Raw genomic sequence first — 26,044 nt, 5'->3', positions numbered from 1 at the left:
TTCAGGCCACATTTAAGATTTATGCTTAGATTTACAAATGCGAGGTTTTACATATTTCAGAGGATTTAGTGTACAAACATGCACAAAGGCCTCTAAGGTATATTTATTTTATTTTGATTGACTTAGGAGACTAGTTACTCGTACGAGATTTAACCAGTTTATACAATTGTTTTTTAGTTTCAGAGACTACAATTTACATTCTAAATTGTAACCCTAATAATCTAGCCAACCTAGATTTTAAGGTAAGACCGTCTCGTATTATGTATTTGCTTGATTTGAAATGAATTTTTAAAGAATGCAAGTAAAAATCAAGCGTTTAAATGAAAAATACGGGTACTGCTTCTGTACGGGAACTGCTCGCATGCCAGTATAGATTTCAGTATAGCTACTGTTACAAAAATTATTTGTTATGACAGTTTTCAAAAACAATAGTGAATAAGTTGAAAACATACGTTAAAATATGAAGTTTACCTAAAACTTAAAATCTAAAGAATACAGTCCGATTTATCTTAAAGTGTATCTGGCAAATTGTTTTCACCATCTTAAATCAAAGATGTCACTTGAACGGGAAATATCAGAGCAAACTCGAAGTGAACAAACAGTAGTATATATTTCAGTTTAAACAATGTTAGGAATAAAAGTAAAAGGCAAATATTTTCATGTGGATAAAAAGGCATCATGGAACCTCGCTTTATTTTAAAAAATGAGCTCTACGTTAACATGATGAATATGTGCAGTTAAGTGCATTTTGTATTGTTTCAAAAGCAAAACATTCATAGTGTAAAAATATTTTTGTCTTAGCATATTGAATTACTTCCAAGAAGTATAACATTCCTATGATAACTTGACTACTACAAAGTATACAAAGGAAGTAGAAATTAGCAATATACTTAAAAAGAAAAGTTTTAGAGTAAGAAAGAAAGTCTTATATACAACATTTAAAATATTTAACGCACCAAATAGATATGTTTTAACGACTATATATTCTCTGCCGAATATGTTCCCATTAAGCATTGTATTATCACAAACAAGGAATATTCTAATAAATCTCCGTAAACTATTCAATAAATATTGATATACGCACACTCTTTATTAATGATGGAATATTATCATAAATAAGATCGGTAGTGAGTCATAGATCTTTATGATAACATATTTACAATTTTTTACCAAAAAAAATTACAATTTTTTTACCAAAAAAAAATTAAGTTATTAAATAGTTAGTGAATGGTGATTTATAAAGTACATATTTATTTTCCTTCCAATCTGTCGTTTTTTCATTCGTTTCTATTTAATTACATTTTCATATTATCACTGTTGCTGTTCATGTTCTTTGAATCTTGGTCTTCAGTTTTTGCACGTCTTTTTTCTAACACTGTAGACATTTTGTTCTATAAATGAAAATAAAATCGTAAAGATAATCATACAAATATTCAAAAGAATACTTTTGTTACTAATAGATCTGGTGCATAAATGATTAAAATGTTAGAAGTGTTTATGATATAACTAAATAATTTGGATATACCGTTTTAATTTTCTTGTGGTCGATTTATGAAGTATTGTAGTCTCGTGATTATGATTATAGACGATTTGCAAATGTTTGCAGAAAGTTTAATTTTCATAAAGAAAATATTTCAATAAGTGTAAAGATAATAAATCTTTAAATAATTCATAAACATTATATTAAGAGTTACAAAAATTGAATTAATTATAGTACTGTTTTATGAAAGTGGCTATCATCATTCTCTGTCGATGAATCATGTTCACGTGTTTCGTCTGATTGTTCGTTTTGATCACCTGTGTCCTCTGACGAATGTTGTTCTTCTTCAGATAATCGTCCAAAACTTTTAAACATATGGCGTGGGTTTAAAAATGGGAATCTGTATGGTAACCGCAAAGAGTTCTGGAAAAAATATGAAAAGATGTATTCTATTTCCCTAAATGAAGTTAAACTTATTTGTTTCTTCTAAAATAATGCACGGAGGGGCATATGAGGTCTTCCTCCACCAGTAAAACTGGAACGTCGCCATATGACCTATTCTGTGTCGGTGTGACGTAAAACCCAATCAAGCAAACAAACAAATATGTGTGTAATTTAAACAATACATACTTCTCCTGAATCTGATTCTGACTCGTTGTCGTCATCATTGCTTTTTGACACCGGTGATTCTTCAGATTCTTTAAGTTTTGATTTTTCATTATCAAACATTGGGTCGTCTTTTCCACCCTCCTCTGGTTGTATCAAGAAATCTTTGTACTCTTCTGATTCCCGTGTGTCTGCATCGCGTGTGTATTCATCATTTATAACTTCGTCTGCTCGCTTTTCTGACACCTGTATCTCCCCTGTTGGAGATAGAAAATATTAAATGACTGTTTATAGTCACATTGTGTCGGCTTATTTCGTGATTAATCTTCGCAGAAGAAGGCGAAAAGACTTTGAAAAAAAAACATTTAAAAATGTTACAGGCGTTTACAAAATTATGTTCTGCATTTAACATTTAAAAAATGTTTGTGAATTATAACACTTTACAGATGTTTAAGCTATTCTACGTGTATAAACCATTTCTGGATTTATATATATTTACACTGCAAATATTCCCAAACTTTTAAAGTGACATAATGCTAATTTATTTTTTTCGCTGTCAAGTTATTTAAAAAGATTAGCTATTGAGGTTGTAATTGTCCAATATTTGATAATGAAAAATTTTCATGTGTACAATATAAAGCTACTTAAATTATAAAAAGACTTTCCGTCTATCTTTTTACGAATTGATCGCTACTGATACATTCGTTCAATGAACGTATGTTGTAAAAATGTTCGTTGGTCACATTGATAACTGATTAATTTTTCATAGTTAAATGTAGAATTGGACAAATAATGACAACATGTCAAGGTAATTATATTTTTACCTGTTTACCGACCTGTCCGACCATTTATATAACTAATATTTCTTATTAAAATCATTTTATAGCACAAAGCATTTTTCTGTGTATGGATTTATAAATAAATTGAATGTTAGTTAATCATTTTATTTGAACAAAAAATATACTGTAACCAAACCAAACCAGACTAGGACCACAACTAACCTCTTTTGCTTGAAACACTAAAAGAATAAAGTCAAATTCGTTTAAAATGTTTCTGTTATCATATTCTAATAACATGCAAAGTTTAAAGAAATTCTATTACACAGTTTCAATTTTGCCTATAAGTCTATATGAAAACTCCGGAAAACGTCTTTAAGAAAGATCTTGTCAAGGACACAGAAAAATTGAAAATAATGTCACCTTATGATATAGACATATTGCTCCCGTGGAAGTTCTTTAATTATAGAATTTCTTAATACATCATAAAAGTATCTCAGTAAAGTGATAGAACTAATGTTATTGGGAAATCATGAAGAAATGCGTAGGAAAGTTCGTTAGTGTATTTAAACACGTCCCCTCAAGAAAAAATAGAAACGATATTTTCTATGAAAATAACTTTATCAGTTTTATTATAGATCACTAACTGCTCCAGTAAATACATTTGAATATATTATTATCTTATGCAAGGAATGAAAGTACACGTTATTTTTTATAGCTTTCGATTATACGGACATGATTTTCTAGAATGAAGTATCTCTTAATTCTGCAAAATTTCATTCGTAATATTGAAGCTACACGATAAAAGTCTAGAAAAACGTCTTTCTTTTCTGTAAACCCTGGATAAGATAAACATAATAAAGGCGTTATCATGCGACAGGTTTGTTTCTTCCATTTATTTGAAAAAAGTACAATTCATACATGCAAATTCTGCACATATGTGTTTAAATTGCTCGTCTTACTATGAACACATCTGTGGATGTTTCTAAATTCAAAATTTCACCGTTTTTGTGTTTAAATGTTGAATCCATCTTAAGCCGTTGCTAAGGGTCCTAGGGGCGTGGACGGTAGTTTGCACTTGGCAATACCGTCCATGAACAGGCTTAATCAAACCGAGCCTGCAACATTTTACAATTTTGCCGCGATGGTGTTTCCATGGGGTTTCTGTTTTCTGTATTACTTTTTTTTTCTTTTCAATATCGTCCTTTTTTGTTTTTTTTAAAGTCCGTACAAAAATTATCAAAAAATACATTAAAATGGTATTTAAGTGACAAGATGCACGAATTATAACAATTATAATTGTTTTCCGGAGATATCAGCATAATGAGAACAAAAACTTTGATAACATGAAGCTTTTTTTCTTAATCTTCGGCAAAAAATATGTAACCTGTTTGTTTGTGTTTAAAGTACACAAACTGATAGTATAAGTTGGGTTGTCTCAAGTATTTTAACTAATGAGTGAATTTAGTAAATGAATTAATATCTTACCGGGTACAACGGGCATTCCGGAGCGTCCAGTTTTCTTTTCAACACTCTTTGGTAACTGAAGAAATAAAAAATATAATGTGACATCACTTTCAATGAAAAAAGACGCCTCAAAATATCATTACACACACTGTGAATTTATCAGTATCATATAATTATATAATGATAATTAGGCATAGCAGATAACAGAGAAAGGGCATACTCTGTATATACATCAATTGAGGCATAAGTAAAAAGTCATACTGTGGTGTAACACGTCCTAATGAGAATGATAATGTGTAGTAAACTATATGCAAAGCGGCAATTCAAGTCATACAGTAGATTGCAGTTTAATATATAAATGTCAAGCTATCTTTGCCTTTCTTTAAATTATATTTACATTTCGCTTAAGCACATTACTTTTTCTAATTTCTAGTAGCATAGACCATAGACCAACGGTTTGCTATTTTTTATTGGATACTTGTAGACAGTTATTAAATAAAACAGATTGACAGGCAGTGAGATTGAAGAGAAACTGGAAAAAAATAAGTTTGATCGTCCGGAGATAGTGGAAAAATACATGTAAACATTTACAGATTTTAGTTGTTCTGCAGGTTTCATATATCCAGCAAGGCTATCTCCTGCAGAGTCCCCATCAACAAGGTTGTTGAATGCATCAATCTGCTCTGATAGTTTTGCCTTCTCACCTATAAACGTGAAGATTGTACAAACAAATATCATATCTAAGAATGCACATTTATAGACTTGGGAACTATTAATCATTATGTCAAAAAGATTATAAATTTGAAAAGCGTAATTATCTTTTCCAGACATTATATTCTCCACTGAAAGTATTCAAAATTTAGTTGACTAGTATATCCCTCGTTCAAGTTAAATGATACAAACACTTCAATTAAATAAGTTCTTACTCACTTGCAATCAGCTGTTTTACTATATCTGGATTATCCCTCAGTGTAATTAAAACGTCACGTATTACGTCACCAACTGTGATGTCATATATCTCGTCTTCCGTGATTGATCTGTCGTCGTCATCTTCAGATTCCTCAATGTCTTCTATGCTCTCTATAGGAGACGATTCGTCCAAATCAGATGAGAACTGTCTAGCTTTAGATTTTAATCGGCGCTCTGCTGCAGTTGAATGATGATTCCTAATTAGTTCTTGCTCGACTGAATCTCCCTGTGAAACAAACAAACAGTTCATTGAGCTAATTCTGAGAAAATGAGTGAGAGTTTATCATCACTTTAAACTTAAGTTGCGATAAGATATATGGCCCCGAGAGAAATTAACTTGAAACTGAGAACTCGCTATTTTCCTGGCATGAATGAATTTTGTGAGAATAGGGATTTTTTAACAGTTAGTTTCATTATTTATTTCGCAAATTATGCTTAGAATTTGTTGTTTTTAGATACTGCTTTACAAATCAGTATATATCTTACACACAGTAATGTTGATATAGTTTCTTCACGCTAAAAAATAGCAAATTAATTCCTTTGTATGCTATACGTTCAAAAATGATTATTTCTGTTAAAATTCAAGTCAATTCGAAATATCATAGGATTGACATTATTACGGGAGGATTGTTGAAAACGTTCAACAAGAATGAGAAAATAAAATGGTTATAATCATTATGATAAAATGGAAAGTAAATGTTTGAAAATATGTACTGACCTCTTCTTCTGAAAATCTGTCAGACGGGGCTCCCATGACTGAAAATATAGATGCAAATATATTCAAAGCATTGATACTTGCACAGTACAATCGTACAATTTCAAAAAAATCTTACTATTCGAGGATTTATAATTGTATGATTGAAAAAATATTGCTAATCGCAAAAAGTTTTTTACATATAACTATATTATTATAGTATAAACTCTAGCTGTTTACATAATTGTTAATACATCTCTAATTAGATCCATATTAATACGAAACTATTTCATATAGCTTTTTTTTAATTAAAGTGGTTTTCCCTAAATACAACAACAATCGAACAATATTATAATCTTTCGGATGCATTTTTCTTTTAATCTAGAAAATAGAAGTTCCTCGGAATCATTGAAAACAATAATAATACATAAAAATTGTAGACTCGGTTTGCATGAGTCTGATGGGGAAAACGCTCCCTAGCACTGACTTAAGTGGTATTCAATTGTTAACACTTAGCGTAAACTTAAATTATAACGGAGGTTCAAGCTTCGATTAAATCAACAGACGGATTCAGCTGTTATAATGGCTGTTAAAGTGGGCGTTAATTTTGAGCAACAGAATTTAACACAACATTAAGTGGATTTAACGGACTGTTAAATTTAGCACAGCTTTGAGAAACTAGCCCCTTGAATCAATGATCCTGAAGAAAGCAAAAATATAACTACAGTGTAGATAACATTGATGATATTATAAACATTCAATTTTGAGAATAGTTTCTGGCAATTTCTTGTAAATTTCACGAATTTGAAAAAAATGTATCCAGACTGTTTCTTTTAAATAAGTTCATTTGTTATTCACATAATGGAAACCTAAACCCTCTTTTAACTGCTGACTGCACAACAATAACATTTTGTTGTGGAATCAACATTACAATTGCAAAATACAATAACTGCATCGCTTGTTCGATTTTATTATTGCAAGCATTCGATCTCATAACAAAATAAAGACAGATTTTGAAATGAGACATTTTGCTTTTATTACATTCCTGCTTTTGCTATTCAAAACGACAATGTTCAATTTATATTCAGCTGTTGATTTATAAATTGATATTTTCACTACAATGCATTCTTTACAATTATATAATTTGAAAAGTAGAATATTGGCAAATACAATATTTTTCATTTTATTTCTAGTTGTTAGAACATTCATGGATTTTCATTAATTTTACTTGAAAAGGCTAATTTTGTGGCAGGTAGAGTCATTGTTTTCAACAACAAAAAGCAATTATTTTGAGTTTAATTTCGTCTTGTTTTAGAAAACTCGAGATATTATGCAAACATTTTAGCTTTGTTACGTTAAATTCCTTTTTAATAATTATTCTGTTGAGATGTTTAACACTGGTAAATTTCTAAATTACCAAACCAGCACGACTTACATTCGATAATATACTGAATGAAATATATACAGCCATATTTTAATTTAAGTGTGCATGATTATCCTACGACATTATATATAATTTTTGTTGATAAAATTTTAAGGGTAGGGGTATTCTGTGACGATGTATATATTTTGATATATGTTATATGTTTGATGTAAAACAATTTTAACTATTTTCTTGAGGACCACAATATGACCTTTTTATGGCAAATAGAAATCATCAAGTAAGTATGTTTTGGCCAATTCAAAGGAGAAAAGTAATTTTGATAATTTAAAGACTGGCATGTTAGCCTGGGGCCTTTAGCATCTCTTTTCAGGTTATAAACAAACTAAAAGGCTTATATTTATTTTATATGTAATTTATGTTTTATAGAGTAACACTATCAACTTTTATCATTTTCATTTATTTTCAAAAATGTTTTGGTTTTTTTTTAAATTAAGAAATTTTGAAAATTGGTAATGATAAATGAATAATTTTATTTTTCATGTAGTTCTTTTGGGTGACATTAATGTTTCACATTACCAGGAGCAAATGTTTCATTTTCTTTTAGGAAAATAAATGACAAAAATATCCTTTGTGTAAGATAATTTTGAGCTACAATTTTACAATTTAGCAATTATGATGAGATGCTTCTCTCCTTACCATTTTCTTTATTTTTAAAGATGGTTATAAAAGCCAACTTTCCTTTGAAATATTGCAAAACAAATTATGGTGCTGACATTTATGAATAAAATATTTGCTAGAGGAGAAAAATGATATGTAGTCAAGAAACGTAATTTATCCTTATGTCCCTATGAAATGTTCCTCGCTGTTGATAGTAATGTAACTGAATCTTATTAAAATGTCTTATATAGCATTATTTATCAATTAGTTAATAAAGAAAGCACCACGTACATGTTTCTTTATAAATCATTTTATATCGTCTTTGTTTAATCAAAAACTAATTCATTAAGCATGCTTCCATATTTCATTCCAAAACAAATTCAATCTAGAAATGGAGAGTCGATATCTTTTAAATAATAAATTGTTTTTAACTTTTGTGAAATGGATTCTTTTCAACAATTAAGATTATTTTATGCACTTGATATATTATTGTAACAACCTATTTATTATCGTCTTTGGTCTAATTCATTTTGAATTACTAGTTTTCAATCAAATACGATATATTAATTGACTGATGGATTCTCGCGATAATATGGGTTTTATTGTCATTGTGCAAAAATTTTGTCAGAGTATCTGCGATATGACTGGTTTGTAGGTTTTTTTTATTGTCATCACTTTAATAGCATGCATTGATTTTGGGTTTCCCTTATAAAATACATAGAAATATATCTCTTGAGGTTTGTTTGACGCCAAATGCATAATGTCAACTGTCCAAGCGTTAAATCATTCAAACCAACACAAGTGATGTTGTTTTAAAATGGATATAGTTAACGTTTGTACTACACCCGCCTGGATATGCGATGAAACGAAAACACTTTTAATATATATTTCCTCGAATTTAAACATTACGCCATCAAGTCATTCCTAATCACACTCGTAAATGATACGGAGTTTTCTTCTTATCGTATTTGTAAGGTGATAGATACATGAATTAAATATAGACAAATGAGTGAAAGTATATAATAAATAATGTTATTTTTGTAAAGATTATATTCTAAAACCTGATCTTCTACAATAACGCATAATCTCAGAACGCGATATTCGTGCATTGTGTTTATGTAATTTAAATCTCGCCGATATAGAATAAGAAGTATGATAAATCATTCATTAAAGAAAACAATGCCATGCCAAAACTTCCTATCTTTTGTATAAAAAATTGTTATATGTTTAAAAATTGTCATATGTTTGAAGCGTGTGCATATATTTGCAAAACAGTGATATTTTCCTTTTGCTTTACAAACATTTATGGAAGGAACTTTATTTACCAATCATCAAATTACTTATTCATATTCATTTTCAGGCACAGACTTTCACAATCATGTCGGAATAGGTAGGTATATTGACAGAGAAACATAGACAGCCTTATCATAAGAAAGTCTTTACAAAATAAAACCATTCGACAGATATATATTACAGTCAGCAGTAAATGGGTGAAATATTATCGTTCCTGGAGCACCAAGATTTATTCTTTATATTTAACGATAAAAACACATTTTTCAAAAATCCGACTTGATTCTAAAACACAAAATAAATTGTTTCTGTAGTACATATCCATAAAAGCAGTTTATTTTTAAGATATTCAAACAGAAACACTTTAGGTTTGATGATAAATGTTCGCATTGTTTTGTTTGTGATAGGTTTGTGTGCAATGGCCTTATTTTTCAATGCTTAAAGTCGGAAGGGCCAATTTTTGTTGTTTTTTTATGGGAAAATTATATTAAGAATTTTATTTATAGGATTTGTATATTAGCATATTTTCTTCAAATATATGTGTAGCGAAATGGTGCATATTTTTAGAAATAGAGAAAAACAGAATCCCTAAAGAAAGCCAGACTCACATTCTTCATAAATAAAATAAAACATTACTCGTTCAAAAAAGGGAGTATTTGCTCTCTTAAGGTGCGATATCCTGAAAAGCTGATGTATGTCCTGGTTAATTAATTTCAGGCTTACAAATTAAACAGTTCTGATAAAGAGGTAACATAAATGTCAACTATTTCTTTGTTATGGCCTATTTTCTTTCACCATAAAACATTATTGAAAGGGCTTCTTTTTATTGGAATAAACTAAAAAGCTATCATTTTTCTTATTGCTATGGCTTGCTGTATTACAATGTTAGTGTCATGGTGGCATCTTGTCGTTTGTTGGTAAAGGTTTGGCTTGATGTTGTGCACAAAAAAGAATGAACTTTACCAGTATTTCAACCTACAACTATAATGTCATGCCAAACAATATGTGTAGGTACACATCATTTTGTAATCATCATATAAGTTGTCATGCGTTTAAGCTTACACGAAATTAATCAGAATAGATTAAGGATTTTCTAATCAATGCGTTACACACTTCTCACGTTTTAATTAAATAAAGTTACTTTACGTTGTTGTAAATATTTGCGTCAATGCTGACAGAAAAGCCCTTTCAAATGGCAACGAACTTAACATTCTAAGTATTTTTTTGTTTCGTCATATATTAGAAATATCCATTTGATAAAAAGAAACGAATAACTGAATACAATATATATCAGTAATGTCTGCATTTGACGTTAACTTTAATTAAAGTACATGTTCATATTATTAATAAATGTTTTCTTAATTGATAGACTGATTCGAAATTTTCCTTCTGCTTTTTCATCATTTAACTTTGATTTTCAAATATGATCAATTTCATAAGTATTTTTTCTCGGTCACTATCTTATTTTACTTCGTTTCATAATTGTTCCCCATATTTAAATAAACCGTCGCTAAACAACCCTTTTCAAAACTTAATAGTAAGTTTCAACTGTTTTTGAAAGAAAAACAACCTAAAGAAACACATTATTCATTATAGTGCTGAATAGAGAAAATCATCAAACAAAAATTAGTATCCATGTTTATATATGTAACTAGTCATCAGACAAAATTCGAACTTTTTTAATGGTTGTGTTTATTAGACATAATTTGTGTGAATTAAATTACATTTGTAGTGAAAATTAATTTGCAAACAATGAAGTTTCAGCTACTTTTTTCTTGTAATTTTTAGCCAAACCTTTGAATAAAATATACCAGTATTTCACAGATATAGTTGCGTGTTTACTGTCTTTTTTGCCATTCTTGTCAAAAGAATAAAAACAGAACCTATTCAAAGAATAAATGGCGTCCTAAACTGGCAAATCACTTACACTTCTATAACTAGACAAGTGTGTTAGTTTTAATTGTAATCTTTTCATCAAAGATTGAACTAAGTAATATTAATAAAAATTAGCTTTGAAAATGGGAGTTGGTTCTTAAAAAATACACTATGTATATACCACTGTTTCACAAAATATGAATTTTATATACTAAAAATCAATTTGGTTATAACAAAAAACATTATGATAATAAAATGCATAAATTCCTGCTTAAAAATTGTACTATTGAAGTTTTTTAGATTATCATGAATTTTATGTAAAATATGTCATGTTATTATTAAACAATCAACCTTCAATAATTTGTATAAGCAGACTAGCACGCTTGATTAACTATGCACGCACTTTAATCATTGATCTTGACATTTAATGTTATGAACAGAAAGTATAACAGTATGATTTATTTATTAACAATCGACTTCTGCAGAAACCATACCACTAAAACAAGCCTGTTAGTAATCAATTATGTAGGTGGCGTTTTACTAAATCAATATGGTTTTATTGAGAACTTTCAAATTCAAATGGTTATTATTTAAATGTCGTTTAAAAATCCAAGTTGATTACAAAATGCGTTCCCAATATACCAGTTTTTACTTTTATCTTGAAGATGTTCGAAATTTCTACTTATCATTTGAGTATAAATATACACGCATGAAATAATTTGTGGACCTTTCTTCACTTAACAATCACGAACTTTCCATGCTGGAAAATAGTTTCAGTACATATGCGGATGTTTCTAAGTTCAAAATTTCACCATTTCCGTGTTTAAATATTGAATTCTGCTTAAGCCGGTGCTAGAGGCGTAAACGGTAACTTGCACTTTCCAGTACCGTCCATCAACAGGCTCAACCAAACCAAGCTTGCAACATTTCAACTTTGCCGTGTTTGGCTTTCTTCAGGGTTTCTGTTTTTTCCCATTCTTACATTTTGCTGCTAACGTTCTTTAGTTAATACGAATTAATCGTTTTACTGTGTGCCTTTTAACGTATTTAATATGTAGAGATAGATTAAACTATAATTATCTCTGACCTAAGCTCTTTCTCTCCTGAATTAATGAATTGAGAAATTAAGTATATGCCCGGGAAAGAAATGCCGACAGAACTAAGCTTATGTTGAACTTATTCAAAAGTATAATGTATGGTTTCAAATGTGGTATTGTTATAAAATCTTGTTTATATTAATAGCGACAGAAACATATATAATACTGTCTTCAAGGGAGTCTTGAGAAGTGAATTGACGTTAAATATTTAACAGAAACGCAATTTTTACGGTAATTGGTTCATAATATGACAAACGAATTCTTTTGTAATTCATTAATACTTCAATTCATTCACTCATATAATACTTATATGTCTTTATTGTGTACATTATCTAATAGATATACATGTATATTCCGGCTTTAAACAATAACCATGTATTTAACTTAGATCTCATCTCGCTTTCCTAAAAAGAATCTGTATTCAAAAAACAAAACAAATCAATAGTCGCATAAAACAGTAACAGAATTCAACAGCGCGTTTAAATAATTTAGCTCTGTCGGGGATCAGAATAGCAAAGCAATTGAAGTATGCAGTATTTTATCAGTGCCATAATAATCGTCTTCGTCTAGTTTCGTTACAACATTTCGTCCACTAGTTACTTCATCAAATGTTTTCTATACATTTAATGTAAAAAATGGTAGCTTGGGCAAAATGTCTGAGTACTAGTCAACTGTCACATGACATTCGAAATTATTATAAGGCAATGTTGAATCAAAACTGTCCTGTTATAATATTTTACAACATGCATGTAATTTTATAAAATAACCTTACTATTTAAATTATTCTTACATTAAACATAACAATATTAAAATACTTAAACAAACACAAGCTTATCACTATTTGAAGCAGCATTAAACAGATCACGTGAAACCTCAGCAAGGAATCTCTTGTAATACAAGAAGGATAGTGTATTTCATTCACCTCCTGGGAGAGGGAACGTGCTCGTTGCGAATCTTAGATGTTTCTAACATAAAAAACAACTGAATAAATGTCATGTAACTTTGCTTAGTGGCGCAAAATTGTCAATGAGTTATTATACTTGAAGTGCTACCATGTGCTTTTCTAAAAAAAAAACATGTGATTTTCTAAAAAAAAAAAAGTCATGTGTTTTTTTCTAAAAAAATGTCAAAAATATTTTAATTTAATATCATGTTGTGAAAAAAAAATATTTTTTTTTAAATTTAAACAGTACAGTGTTCGAATGAAAACAAGTATGAAACACTGTTGTAGATATTTTTTATTTCCAATAATTTTAAGTTTAAGCATTAAAACAAATCATGAAGGTAATTAATGATAAAATCATTTATTTTATTGACAAATGCTTGTCTAATTTTTTTTTCTCTCCGGAATATTTTACTCTTTAAAAGAGTTTTGAAAGTATGTTTATAATGTTTACATCAAGCAATTCTTAATGGATACATCTAACAGTGTTATAGGTTGTTTTTATTACATTTTCCGTTTCAATAACAATAGCCATTTTCAGTTAATTGTACTAAATGAATAGGCATAATTTGAAAATACAACAATAAAACTCCTTAATACATTAATCCAGCTGTTACATTCCTACTGATAAAAATCGTTATTGAAGTATTGAAGTTTCTTATTTCGCAATGCCCGTCCTTATTTTACTAAAGGTGAAAAGGACATTTTCAATGAGAAACTTGGTTGTCTTTGTTAAGATAACAATATGATTTCAATAAATACTGGGGAATCAATTGTTTTTAAAATATCGCATTAAACTACCCAATAGTTACTACGTTTTAAAATGTCCAACTTAAAACATTATATTTTGTAGCACACATATCACTATTAAATAAATAAACATCAAAGGAATTACTAACTAACGATCATATAAAGATTACTTTCAAACGAAAGTACCGGATAAAACCATACATTGAGTGTAAGTTTAATACTGAATTTATTGAACGAGTTGAATAAAATTATAATATGCCAGCCTCTGGCGAGCATAATATTATTTTGTTCAACCAGTTCAATAAATTCAGTAATGAACTTACACGAATTCAATATTCTATTTATCATAAACCAAAAATAAAGACCGTTTGAAGTGTAAAAGAACCATTTTTAATTGATGCGCCTACAGTATAACGCTAACATTTTGCGCGTCTTAAGGCTATTATAGCGCAAATGACGTCACGTCAAAATATATGCACGGTCGTGCAATACTTATATTTGTTCAAGAATAAGTTTCATTTTTCTTTCATAATGAGCCACCATTTAATAGCTGTAAATAAAATAATACATGTAATATGAAATTGAAAATGTTACGGCATGATCACAATCTGACTAAATTCAGATCTACATATATCTTCCCTGTACATCTGATGACCGCCTCCTTTGTAATTCGGATTTCCCGAGAAAGCTATTTTTAGCCATGCAATCAAACCGGTTTTTACAGGATGTATCAAAATACCGTTATCCGTGTGCTGATTTTTGTCAGAAAAAAAATGTTTGATGTGATTTTAAGCAAATTAACTTGAAATTATAGTCAATTTTTAATTGGCAAGACTGTTTTCTCAGTTTACCTGTCGGCTATATGGACAACATAATATTTGTTCTCGAAATCGTAAAAAAATACCTACTCAGTATTGGCTTTCCTAGGGTTAAAATTAGAAACCGCATCGCTTTCAAAATAATGAAAGCTCGCCAATGATTGGTTGTTGAAAAACAACGAAAAGGTCACTACCTATGGGTTGATTCAGATCCTAATACGTAGCTTTTAATCACATTGGGCATGATCATGAATACATGTTACCGTCGTCACCCTGTGTACTGGCTGAAGTAGAGTTTAGATAAGGAATATTTAAAAATTGATATTAACCTGATCTATCGACAGCAAACATTTGTAGTGCGAAGAAATCAAAAAGTATTTCTTTTGTGACTTTTGGCTAATTGAGGAAAATATGAATATCGTTTTTCTGTTAAATCTGATTAATACATTTTACAAAAACAAGCCAGATTAACCCCCTAGGACATATTATGTTCTATTTGCTTTTAAATGTCAAACAACAATTGCTGTGGGTATAATATCTGATTTTTTCGTTGCCGTTTTTTTTTTCTTGAAATATTTTCTCTGGAATTTTGGTCATTACAGATTCAAAGATAATAACATTATTTCATGAAAGCGGAAGAATAAAGTGACATAACAAAAAAAACAGAAAAGAAGTATGTGGTTAACCACAATAAACAAGTTCATCACCTTTACAATATTTGTAAAAATATACAAATTTGATTTACATATACTATTACAAATGTGACTTTAATACTGGTCACTACTTCCATATATGTATTTTTACATTTTTCAAGGCATCTATAATTGATCACTAGTATTTTCAAGGTCATACGCATGTAGAACATGTGTTCTGACATTCTTGTACGCTATTTTCTAATATGACTTCCGTCATCACAGAAATCAATCTGAAACTATGTGCAATTTAATACTAAAATTTCCTATACAGTGTTGTTTTCTTTTGATGTTTAACATTAACAGATTATTTATGCAAGAAAAAACACCAAAGCCAAAAGTAATATGAAATATGATTAACTTGTTATGCAAGAATGCTGATTTATTGCAAGCATGCAAAACATGCAATCGTGTTCTGACTAAATCTAACTTCCTCAATTATAAAAAACGAAATCAAGCTTTTCACATCTTCTCTTTAAAATTGCTATACAATGCGACCTACTTTATAATTTGTGATTGCTTCTATAGTTACATAACAATATCATATTATTCATATTAACTTCGACGAATATTACGCAGTAATATGATGTTTTATTGTAGAAATTGGATCATGCATAATAAATGAAGTAATGGAACTAATATTCAACATTTTCTGCTTATACATGTTAGATTAAATAGTTGCAAGTTAATTATCGGTATGTGCAACTATATGTTACCATTTTCATAACTTATATTTACTCTATCTAAAAACAGAATCTTGTAAGTATGTTGTCTGTATTTAAGCTAATATGGTCAATATGAATGAATATGAATTATCATATTTGCACCGGTATCATTTAACTGATAATATTTGTTAAATATCTACTTATCAATTCCTAAACTAAAAAACACGATGATGAAATTATGTTGACAATATATCAATTATTGTTTCTAATAGGAAACCGTTGGTTTGATTAGTGGCCTAGTGGCTTTTCTCTATTTTATTGTCATATCAGTGTTTTTTGTGCCGTGTGGCGGCTGTAAAAAGTCTCCAAGATGTTATATTTCGATCCTTGAAGATCGGCACGACATTGTTGTTGTGTATACATTTTATGTGGTAATTTTAGTTTCTTCTATTTGGCATTTTTTTATCTTGGGTGGTTCCAGTATTTCTACTCGAATACTGTATAATCACCCTTAGGATATGTTGCTTGCTTTTTAAATTTGTCTTTTGACGTCTTATCTATGATATTCCGGCTTCATAACCTCAGACCCCCTTTCAAAATTCCATTTTATTTCGTTCCGCCCATTGTTTTCTCATAAAGGGCACATGCATTCTTTTACTTGGGGACCATACGCCGCTTTTCATGGAATGACAATACTGTGTCACATTGAAGGTTCCATGATAACCGCCGTATGAACACATCTGCGGATGTTCTAAATTCAAAATTTCACCATTTTCCATGTTAAAATGTTGAATTCTGCTTATAAAAGCGATAAAAGGGGCGTGGACGGTAACTTGCACTTTCCAGTACAGTCAATGAACAGGCTCAATCAAACTGAGCCTGCAACATTGTCAATTTTGCCGTGTTGGGCTATCTTTAGGTATTCTGTTTTTTTCTTTATTTTAAAACAAAGATTTGGATTACAACAAACTTTTACACATTGAAGTTATTTATTTCCCGAAAATCTTAGCCGTCGAAGTAAATGGAAAATTTACAGATATTTTAATTAAGTCTATTTTAGGTTATTTCACCACACGCCTTTTTCAAGTAGTACATTATGGAATGATTGATTAAACTATAATTCCATCTGCCGTAGGGATACATTCATCCATGAATAATGAATTAAGAATGTAAGCACATGGTAACATGGTGCTTATTTCAAGTACTGTTACATAACCAATAGTTGCAAGTTAGTAAACCTTTCATTCCAAATTAGATATTCATAACGTTCAGATGTAATTTTTCACACTCGCATCGAACATTGATAGAAATTCGGCTACTATTTAATTTTGTGCTTGCGTTGTCACTGTTTTACATTACAATAAACTAAATTTCATTAAGTTGATAGTACATACGAATTAAAAGCATTTCTGTTATTTATATAACACCGCTAGCACAATAATATATATTAAATATGTAACCCCGAAACTAAGTAAATTTATGTCCATCATCATTCATAATTCGAGCAATTAGAAATGCATCTGATCCGGTGTTTTCATTTTTGTATGTTGCCCTTTACTATTCTAATATGCATATAGAGCATATCTGTACTTCACTAACAAGAGATTTCTTTGACTGACCTTTAGAATTCCCCTTTACCGATTTAGATTTAAAAACAAACGTTGCTGACGTGACCCAAATGTTTGTTTATCAACACCATAGAAATACTACTAATGAGTAGTCAACGTGTATGAAGTAAAAACAATAAAATGGATGTATTTTCCCGTCGACCTACCCAATAAAACAAGCGATAAATCCTTTGCAAAACATATAATAACTGCTAGTGTTGTGTTTTATGCTTAGATTTTCGCTGATCAACGTAAAAACATCGACACTCACTTATTTTAGTGTGTGTGTGTGTGTGTTTTTTGTTTTGTTTTTTTTCAAAAACTTGTTTCCAGGCATTATTTTCAAATTTCCGAATCAATTTGTTTGAATCTCTCAAAATCTGTCATGAAATATCAACATTTGAACAAGTTTTCAACGTTTTCAGGAATAATATAGCCATTAGCGAAGTTAAAAAATTGAAAATCTTTATGTTATCTAATGTTTTTCATTATATCCGCTGCAGTCATAATTGATCGGTGTGTTTTAATCATGACTGCGCGTAATTGTTTTTTAATCAAACGTCAGGTACTATAAAATTCACAGAACATATTTATGACATTTTCCCCTCATCATTTTGATAGAAACGGTAACATCAACGGAAAACTAAGAGCTCATTGCAACAATACATCTCATATTTGTGAAACAAACAACCAAACATTCTCTTCTTAAAAATTTATTCCTTATCAACAGTATGATTATGAAGATGATTAATGTAATTCTGCTTGAACTTTGAAGCCAAAAAGCTGAAAAGCGTAATAATTATATTCATCTCTTATTCAGGGTTCCATTGCACTAAATCACATGCAATACAATATTTATTTCGACAATAAGGAGGTCATTTTTGAGAATAATTTAATATCAATTATTTACAAGGGGCAGGACGTGAAGTGGTTGCACACTTGGTTCAAGCGAGCGAATTGGTTGCAAACTTGACAAAATGGCGAACACGGCGTAATTTTTTGAAACGGGTGAACGATTTTTTGCCAGGCAAGTGGGTTTCTTTGTTATTTTGAAGTTCATTAGTATGTCTATTCCATAATGCACTATATATGCCACACTCGGTTAAAGGTTTCAGCATCCTACATTCTGTTTTGACGAAGTAATTGAAGATATAAACTGATCATGTAGATATTTTGAAATTTGACATGTGACTGTTCTGTTCGGTTTTTCTCCTAATTTATTCGAATTTGTAAGTTTTGAACTGCATTTAACAATAACAAAATATGTTTCTGTCAATGCTGTACAAGTGGTTTAATTCGCAAGTCCGAAGATAACGTTCAATACACAAAAATATCTTGTTCAAGCACATTTTGGTTGCAGACTTATACTTCAAGCATTTTTGGTTGCAAACTTATTCTTATTCTATTGAAATCCATAGTAAAACTGTAGAAGGTTATATATTTTCAATGGCAATTATTGACATTTATGTTCTGTTACTTGTTTTTGTTATAAATGTTATTTATACTTTCTTCTTTTACAACAAGTATGCACTTTATGTTTCAAATTACATGGTTTTCAGTTTAATACTATAATCATCAGTAAAAGCCTGCAAACAAAATAATAGCATATAGAAAAATATTCATTGATACTTCAATTATAAAATATGTCATCTTATGTAAAATGCAAATGAAAACTACATACAAAACAAACGTATGTGAAAGTACTGTTGTATGTAAGTGAATTATTTTCATCATAAACATAAGGACATATGCACACACACGATGTTACTCGGCAAAATTTCCAAAGTTTATCAAAACCACAAGAAATGTTAATTTGTTTGTTTCGTATGTAAAAATCAGCAGTTGCTTTAGACACAGCGTGTATAAATGTACTTCAAATATTTTTACAAACCAAAAGTTAAAATGACATGCTTGTTAACAATATTTCGGATTTGATGTATATCATATGTCAATTGGTATTCTAAAGATGATTTTGATTATTAGATCATAATATAAATGATATACGGTTGGTTATTTACATTGACTGGTACGTGACAAAACTACTTAAAGTCATTGTTCGAGTTAGGGAATTTGGAAGATGTTTTGATTGGTCAATAATAAGGAACAATTTAAAGAAACATGTAAATAATGCCCTTGTGTCAATGTTAATATAGTTTTTATCTACTATATTATCAAATTTATTTCAAATCTCAAAAACAAACAATAATGAAAGATATTTGTTGCTATTTTTTTCTTTTCCTTTACAGTTAGTCATGCCAATATATAAAAAGTCATAAGACTTTGTAAAAAAGAAAATATCGAGGAGAAAAAATGATGAAGATAAACACAACTGAACTTCAATTTAGCATATTGTGTTATATATCTATTTGAAAGACCCTGTGTTAGGATATATCTGCACGCATGCACAATTTGTATATATATTTCTTATTAGATGAACGGGTATACTTGCCTTAATATTGCTTATTATTTAAAAAAAAATGATTAGTTATTCCTCGCTAAAAATATGCATGCCACATTATTGACACAAAAGTTTGCAAACAAAAATGCTTGAAATATAAGTCTGCAACCAAAATGTGCTTGAACAAGATAATTTTGTGTATTGAACGTTATTTTCGGACTTGCGAACTAAACCATTTGTACAGCATTGACAGAAACATATTTTGTTATTGTTAAATGCAGTTCAAAACTTACAAATTCGAATAAATTAGGAGAAAAACCGAACAGAACAGTCACATGTCAAATTTCAAAATATCTACATGATCAGTTTATATCTTCAATAACTTCGTCAAAACAGAATGTAGGATGCTGAAACCTTTAACCGAGTGTGACATATATATTGCATTATGGAATAGACATACTAATGACCTTCAAAATTACAAAGAAACCCACTTGCCTGGCTAAAATTCGTTCACCCGTTTCAAAAAATCACGCCGTGTTCGCCATTTTGTCAAGTTTGCAACTAATTCGCTCGCTTGAACCAAGTGTGCAACCACTTCACGTCCTGCCCCTTGATTTACATCTGACTACTTTCTACCATTCTTTTTTTCCGAATATGCCAGCATTTAAAAATAGAACTTTAGGTTGTTAAAAATAGTTTAGTGGGTATGTCATTTTTGCATGTACCGCCATGGATAAAAGCTTCTTACGACAAAAGTATTGAAATGATCTTTAAAGAGCATTTCAGTGTCTTGCGATAATGAACTTAATGCCTTTTGAAAAACAAGGTAAAGTAAAACATCTACGTGAAGTGAAAATTATATAACATTAAGTCTGGAGACCAGTGTCTGCCTACAACATGAGATCATAGTTTAATTTATTAAAGGTAATCTGGAATACAAAAATTATAATATCTAAACCCGAAGTATTACTATTTAAAAATAAATCTAAAATGCTTTTTAACGACATATTACTAATGTATAAAGTTATTATGATATATTATGGAACAAAGGACATTTATGATATTGGATGTATTATTTTCCTTGTAGAATAGTGTATAATATACCAACAAAATTTTTATATGTTTCAAACAATAACTATATACTTCATACATCAGACGACTGAACAACTACTGCAACCTTAAACTCTTTAGTTCAAAATTAAACTAATTTAATTGTCTGGCTGTCGGATTATAAATAGATAAGATAATGCATTGCAATATATCTTAAAGATCTATAGAAAATAAATATATATACAAATAAAGTCAAACCTACTGAATATTTGAATTTATGTTATTTTTGCAAATATATATTGCAACCTACACGTTATGCAAATTCATACGAATAAGAACTTTCCCTTTCAACAACATCAGTGTTGGATTTCAATCAAGGTCACTGAAGGGATGAGTATGTTTCTAAAAAGGAGCTAAAAGCATAAAATCATTAGGAAAAGACTTATTATCATTGTTGTGTCACACTCACTTGGATCCCGGGGAGGAAATGCTTTCAAATTGATGCCTAATACGTTTATTCAGTGATAGATTAAAGTAGATAAAAGCAAGATAAAAGCTTTTCATGGTCGTTTAATACCTTTAGGAATAAATGTTCACAATTACAGCACAACAACTATTGATATTTTGAAGTAATAAAACTGTTTATGTGATATTATTTAATTAATATAGTGTTTGTTGTTGATTTTGTTGGGTTCTTTCCTCAAAATTCTAAACAAAATGTGATAGAATAACAACAGAAGGGCCGTAACAAGTACTCAATAAACTGTAATAGAAAACAATTTAGCATATAATTTACTTATAAACCAGTGGCTTAGTTTCTTTAATGCCGATGCGAGACAGATACCACACAGATTATTCAATTAATATTTTTTTCTCAATAAGTCAAAATAAATAAGGCGATAAAATCATAAAAATAATCCTAAATAACACGTTGAAGATAAGGAATAAACGCGTAATAATATAATTGTATGTAAAATGTCAGGAGATGTAAAATTTTGATTTACCAAAGTCGATTAAATAAAAATTTTAATACATTAATAGATTAAAAAGTTATACATGTATATGTTTTTCTGTGAAATAGAAATCAGCAGTTTATGAAATTTTATATACTTTCTAAAATATAGCGAGTCAATTGTCAGAGGTACCTTGTCCCAATGAATATGTCACATGATTTTGTTTCTTTAACTTTTTGAACAAAATACATATACGCAGAAAGATAGTTACGTTTATGAAATTAGATTTTATCAAATAATCGACGGCATCTTGTACAATACAAAAAAAAACCACAATATTAATAAGCAATAAGATAAAAAGTGTTGTTTTACACAGCATATCATGTTATGTTATTTCATTAGTAAATAAGCTTTATTGGATTTTTCTGTCTAGGAACTTAATAAGCTAGTTTTCGAGATTATTCGTATGTAATTAAATAACATGGAAATTAGGGGCATTTAAAGTGGTATAGAATGATGGTTACACATTTAACGCGATATAATTAATTACAGTTATCAAGTGTATATCAACTGGATATACGATCAATATGTTTCAATTTATATTTAGTTTTGGTCACAATAGTGAGTGAACTTATTTCACAGCTATGCGACACAGGCCAGTCAAGTATCATGTAAATAAAAGTTATTTACACCCGTAATCTGCGTATGATTACAATAGCATTTCATATTGAAATGGTGACTTCTGCTAAAGCCAGTTCCACTTCCGTCATTGAACAGGCTAAATCAAACCGAGTCTGCAACTTTTTTCAATTTTCAATCCAAGAACAAACGATCCTTAAAATAACTCCACTTATCTATCAGAATAACTTTGACAAAGTTAGAAGAAATGAAATGTGGTAATATTATTATAGATCGGTGGTTTTGAACCCAGGTGTGCATTCGTTTTGAGCATACTAAAGAGAACATAAGTTTCACTATTACAATATAACTTTCAATAAATATCTGAAACGTTTTCTTCTAATTATTGTTTAAAAACATATCAGTATCGAAAATCTGACCATCCTAAATCATCATAAAGAAAATTTGTGGCAAATCACATGACAAATGTATTAATAACGAGATGTAGAGCTCACACAAAAAGTGGTAAGAATTACACATATTATGACCATTATAATTAGGTCTCGCTTTATAGTTACGCGAAAGCTAATCTCAGGGTAGGTATACTCTGAATTGAACGTTCAAGTCCTCGACAAAAAAGTATGTCCATCTCTGAATTAAACTTTGAGCATAAATGCATATACTACTCGTACATCTTCAAACAATTACACGTCACACAACTACGTTTATTTATCGTAAGATAAGAGATGATGAGTCTGACTCACCCTGACATACATTTTAAAAATGAAGTTACTAATGTTTACGTCAAATGCTATCTGAATGATAGTAACCATTCAAGATTAAAGATCTTTTTTCAATAAATACCAGTCTCCAGTCAAGTTAAGGGCAACGCTTTCTTTTATTTGGAGTCCATACGCCGCTTTTCATGGAACGGCAAGAAAGAGTCACATTGAAGGTTCCATGATGACCGTCGTATGGACACATCTACGGATGTATTGTAAATTTAAATTTCACTATGTTTTAATTTCTTCATGTTTTAATGTTGTATTCTGCTTAAGCCAGTGCTAAGGGCTTGGACGGTAACTTGCACTTTTCACAGTACTGCCATTAAAACAGGCTCAATCAAACCGAAATGGCAAAACTGTGCGTTTTTTAGGGATTCTGTCTTTCATTATTTTATTACCACATCAGTATTATTTGTACTGTGTGAAGACCGTAAGAAGTCGTCCTGTTCATATATATATAATCAAAGATGTTATATTTTCGATCCTTACGACATTATTGTTGTGTGCAGATGTTTGTGGTATTTTCATTTTCTTCTACTTGACCATTTTCAACTTGCTTGGTTTCAGTATTCCTACTTGAATACTGTAAATTGCTCTTAGGATATGGTGCCTGCTTTTAAAATTTGTCTTTTGGATAGTTCATGAACAGGCTCAATAAAACTGTGCCTGAAACATTTTTCAAATTTGTCGCTTTTGGCGTTTTTAGGGAATTTGTTTTTTTTATTTCACTATTTAAGGCTAATTCCACGTAAACATTGCAAACTCGATATATGTACGATACATAAAAATCAGGATTTCCATTTGTTAAACATATTTTGTTAAACCTCCTACCCATAACAGTGACTTGAAACCGAGTAGATGGCGGGCAGTTTTTTTTAAATAACACATTATGTTAAATAGGAAACCTTTGACATCCAATATAAGTTTTTTGTCAAGTGTTAAACGTGAAAACATCTGAAATGTGAAAATAAAATGAAAAAGATATTTATTGATTTAAAACAGCACGATTTTGAATATTGTTCAAAAGTAGCCAACTATTTATCGACATGGAATATGTGTTTTATAACATAATTTTTCTAGTTTCGTTTGTAATTCTGGTACATGAAATGGATTTGTATACCGTTGTTACAAAATTGACGAAATTCATCACTTTATATGTACATAAAAATGACGAAAAGAACCAATAAGAATTGCTAAATGTGTGTGCTAAATAAGAAACTATAACTGACACTATTCTAGTGCAAAATCGTGATTTGTAAATCGTTAGTCAATACAGATCAATAATCAATACAAGTAATGTAGATCTTTTTCTGTAATGAAAAATCAGTGAACAATTTGTTCCGTTCTTTATCTTAATCACTTAAATGTTAATTAGAAAGCTTATTATCTCGTCTTGAAATGAACTAATGAGTTTACTAACATAGATACGAATCACAAATTCCAGACAAGAAATGTATGACATTATATTTTTTAACGTTTATAAAGCTACATATATATCTCTGTTATCTGCAGTTTACACAAACACTTTTTGTTAAAATTTTGAAATAGGACAACTTCAAAATGCCTTTATGAAAGAAATATGTCGGTACATGCAAATGGCGCTTTCACAAATGCATTGATAAACGGTTTAAAAACCTTTTAAAAATAGCAACCTAATATTTTGTTCCGAACGTTTTACTCTGTTTAATGTGTGTTAAACTACCAGACATTCTATGAGAATTGACCATTAGATTATAGAAAAAACTTAATTCTTATTATATAATTCTTCTTATAAATTTTTATATAACTCACAAATAATACATAAAGCTCATACCATTTAACGGTAAATGTTGTATTCAAAATGTCTGTTATAACTGCAAAATTTACGACATTGCTATTCACAATGATATACTAGAGAATCATTTTGAAATAAATCATTCACAAAACTACCTCCTTAATTAAGTTAATCCTTACTGAAAGAAGTAACGAATTCAATAAAACAAAATACGTTTTCAATTATGGTATAAAACGCGTAATTTCTTGTGACGATTTTACTGTTTCAATTAACAAGATTATCTTACCTTGAGAGACTATCAGGACACAAAAACTGAACGTTAAAATCCGCCTCATTTTTAGTTTCCTATGACAAACAATATAGGTATAATATTAGATTTAAGAACGACACAGTGTCGCCTTTCACTACTTGCCGCTTCTCTATTCCACGTGCTGAACCGTTACAAAGTTTCCTGGAAACTATTGGTTACCAATAATGCATCTTGGCAACGTTACCATAAAATTCTCTGGCATTGAAGTACTTCGTTCTATCGATCCTTTTATATTTGTGAAATAATTATCCTCACACTAGTCTAATTTGCGAATAATTTTCAGTAATATTTGTTTCAAACTCTGCAAATGATAATGAACTGAAAAACAATAATATTAATTATTGAAGCATTTACACAACCACCAAGTTATACAAGCGTTAACGCAT

The 26,044-nt window shown here is 29.7% G+C and overlaps 1 protein-coding gene across 1 annotated transcript; it reads right to left on the bottom strand.

Moving 5' to 3' along the window:
- Nucleotides 1-374: 374 nt before the first annotated feature.
- Nucleotides 375-26,030, bottom strand: LOC132716147 (transcriptional regulator ATRX-like). Its single transcript, XM_060699345.1, has 8 exons — nt 25,635-26,030; nt 6,017-6,054; nt 5,260-5,524; nt 4,921-5,033; nt 4,351-4,405; nt 2,111-2,343; nt 1,718-1,903; nt 375-1,391 (listed from the first exon to the last, which is right to left on the bottom strand). Exons 1-8 carry the CDS (start codon nt 25,681-25,683, stop codon nt 1,296-1,298), a joined length of 1,035 nt encoding a protein of 344 aa, XP_060555328.1. The 5' UTR covers nt 25,684-26,030; the 3' UTR covers nt 375-1,295.
- Between the last annotated feature and the right edge of the window lie 14 nt (nt 26,031-26,044).

This window comes from Ruditapes philippinarum, unplaced genomic scaffold, assembly GCF_026571515.1.
Source record: "Ruditapes philippinarum isolate M1 unplaced genomic scaffold, ASM2657151v2 ctg128_1_1_1_1, whole genome shotgun sequence".
Classification (NCBI taxonomy): Eukaryota; Metazoa; Mollusca; class Bivalvia; order Venerida; family Veneridae; genus Ruditapes; species Ruditapes philippinarum.
The sequence above is the reverse complement of the archived record's forward strand: the minus strand, read 5'-3'. Positions and strand labels throughout refer to the sequence as shown.

Coding starts and splice junctions, on each gene's coding strand:
- LOC132716147 (XM_060699345.1), bottom strand. CDS start 25,683: ATGAGGCGGATTTTAACGTTCAGTTTTTGTGTCCTGATAGTCTCTCAA. Junction 5,034..5,259: donor AGTAAAACAGCTGATTGCAA/GTGAGTAAGAAC, acceptor TCACGTTTATAG/GTGAGAAGGCAAAACTATCA. Junction 4,406..4,920: donor CTGCAGAACAACTAAAATCT/GTAAATGTTTAC, acceptor TTATTTCTTCAG/TTACCAAAGAGTGTTGAAAA.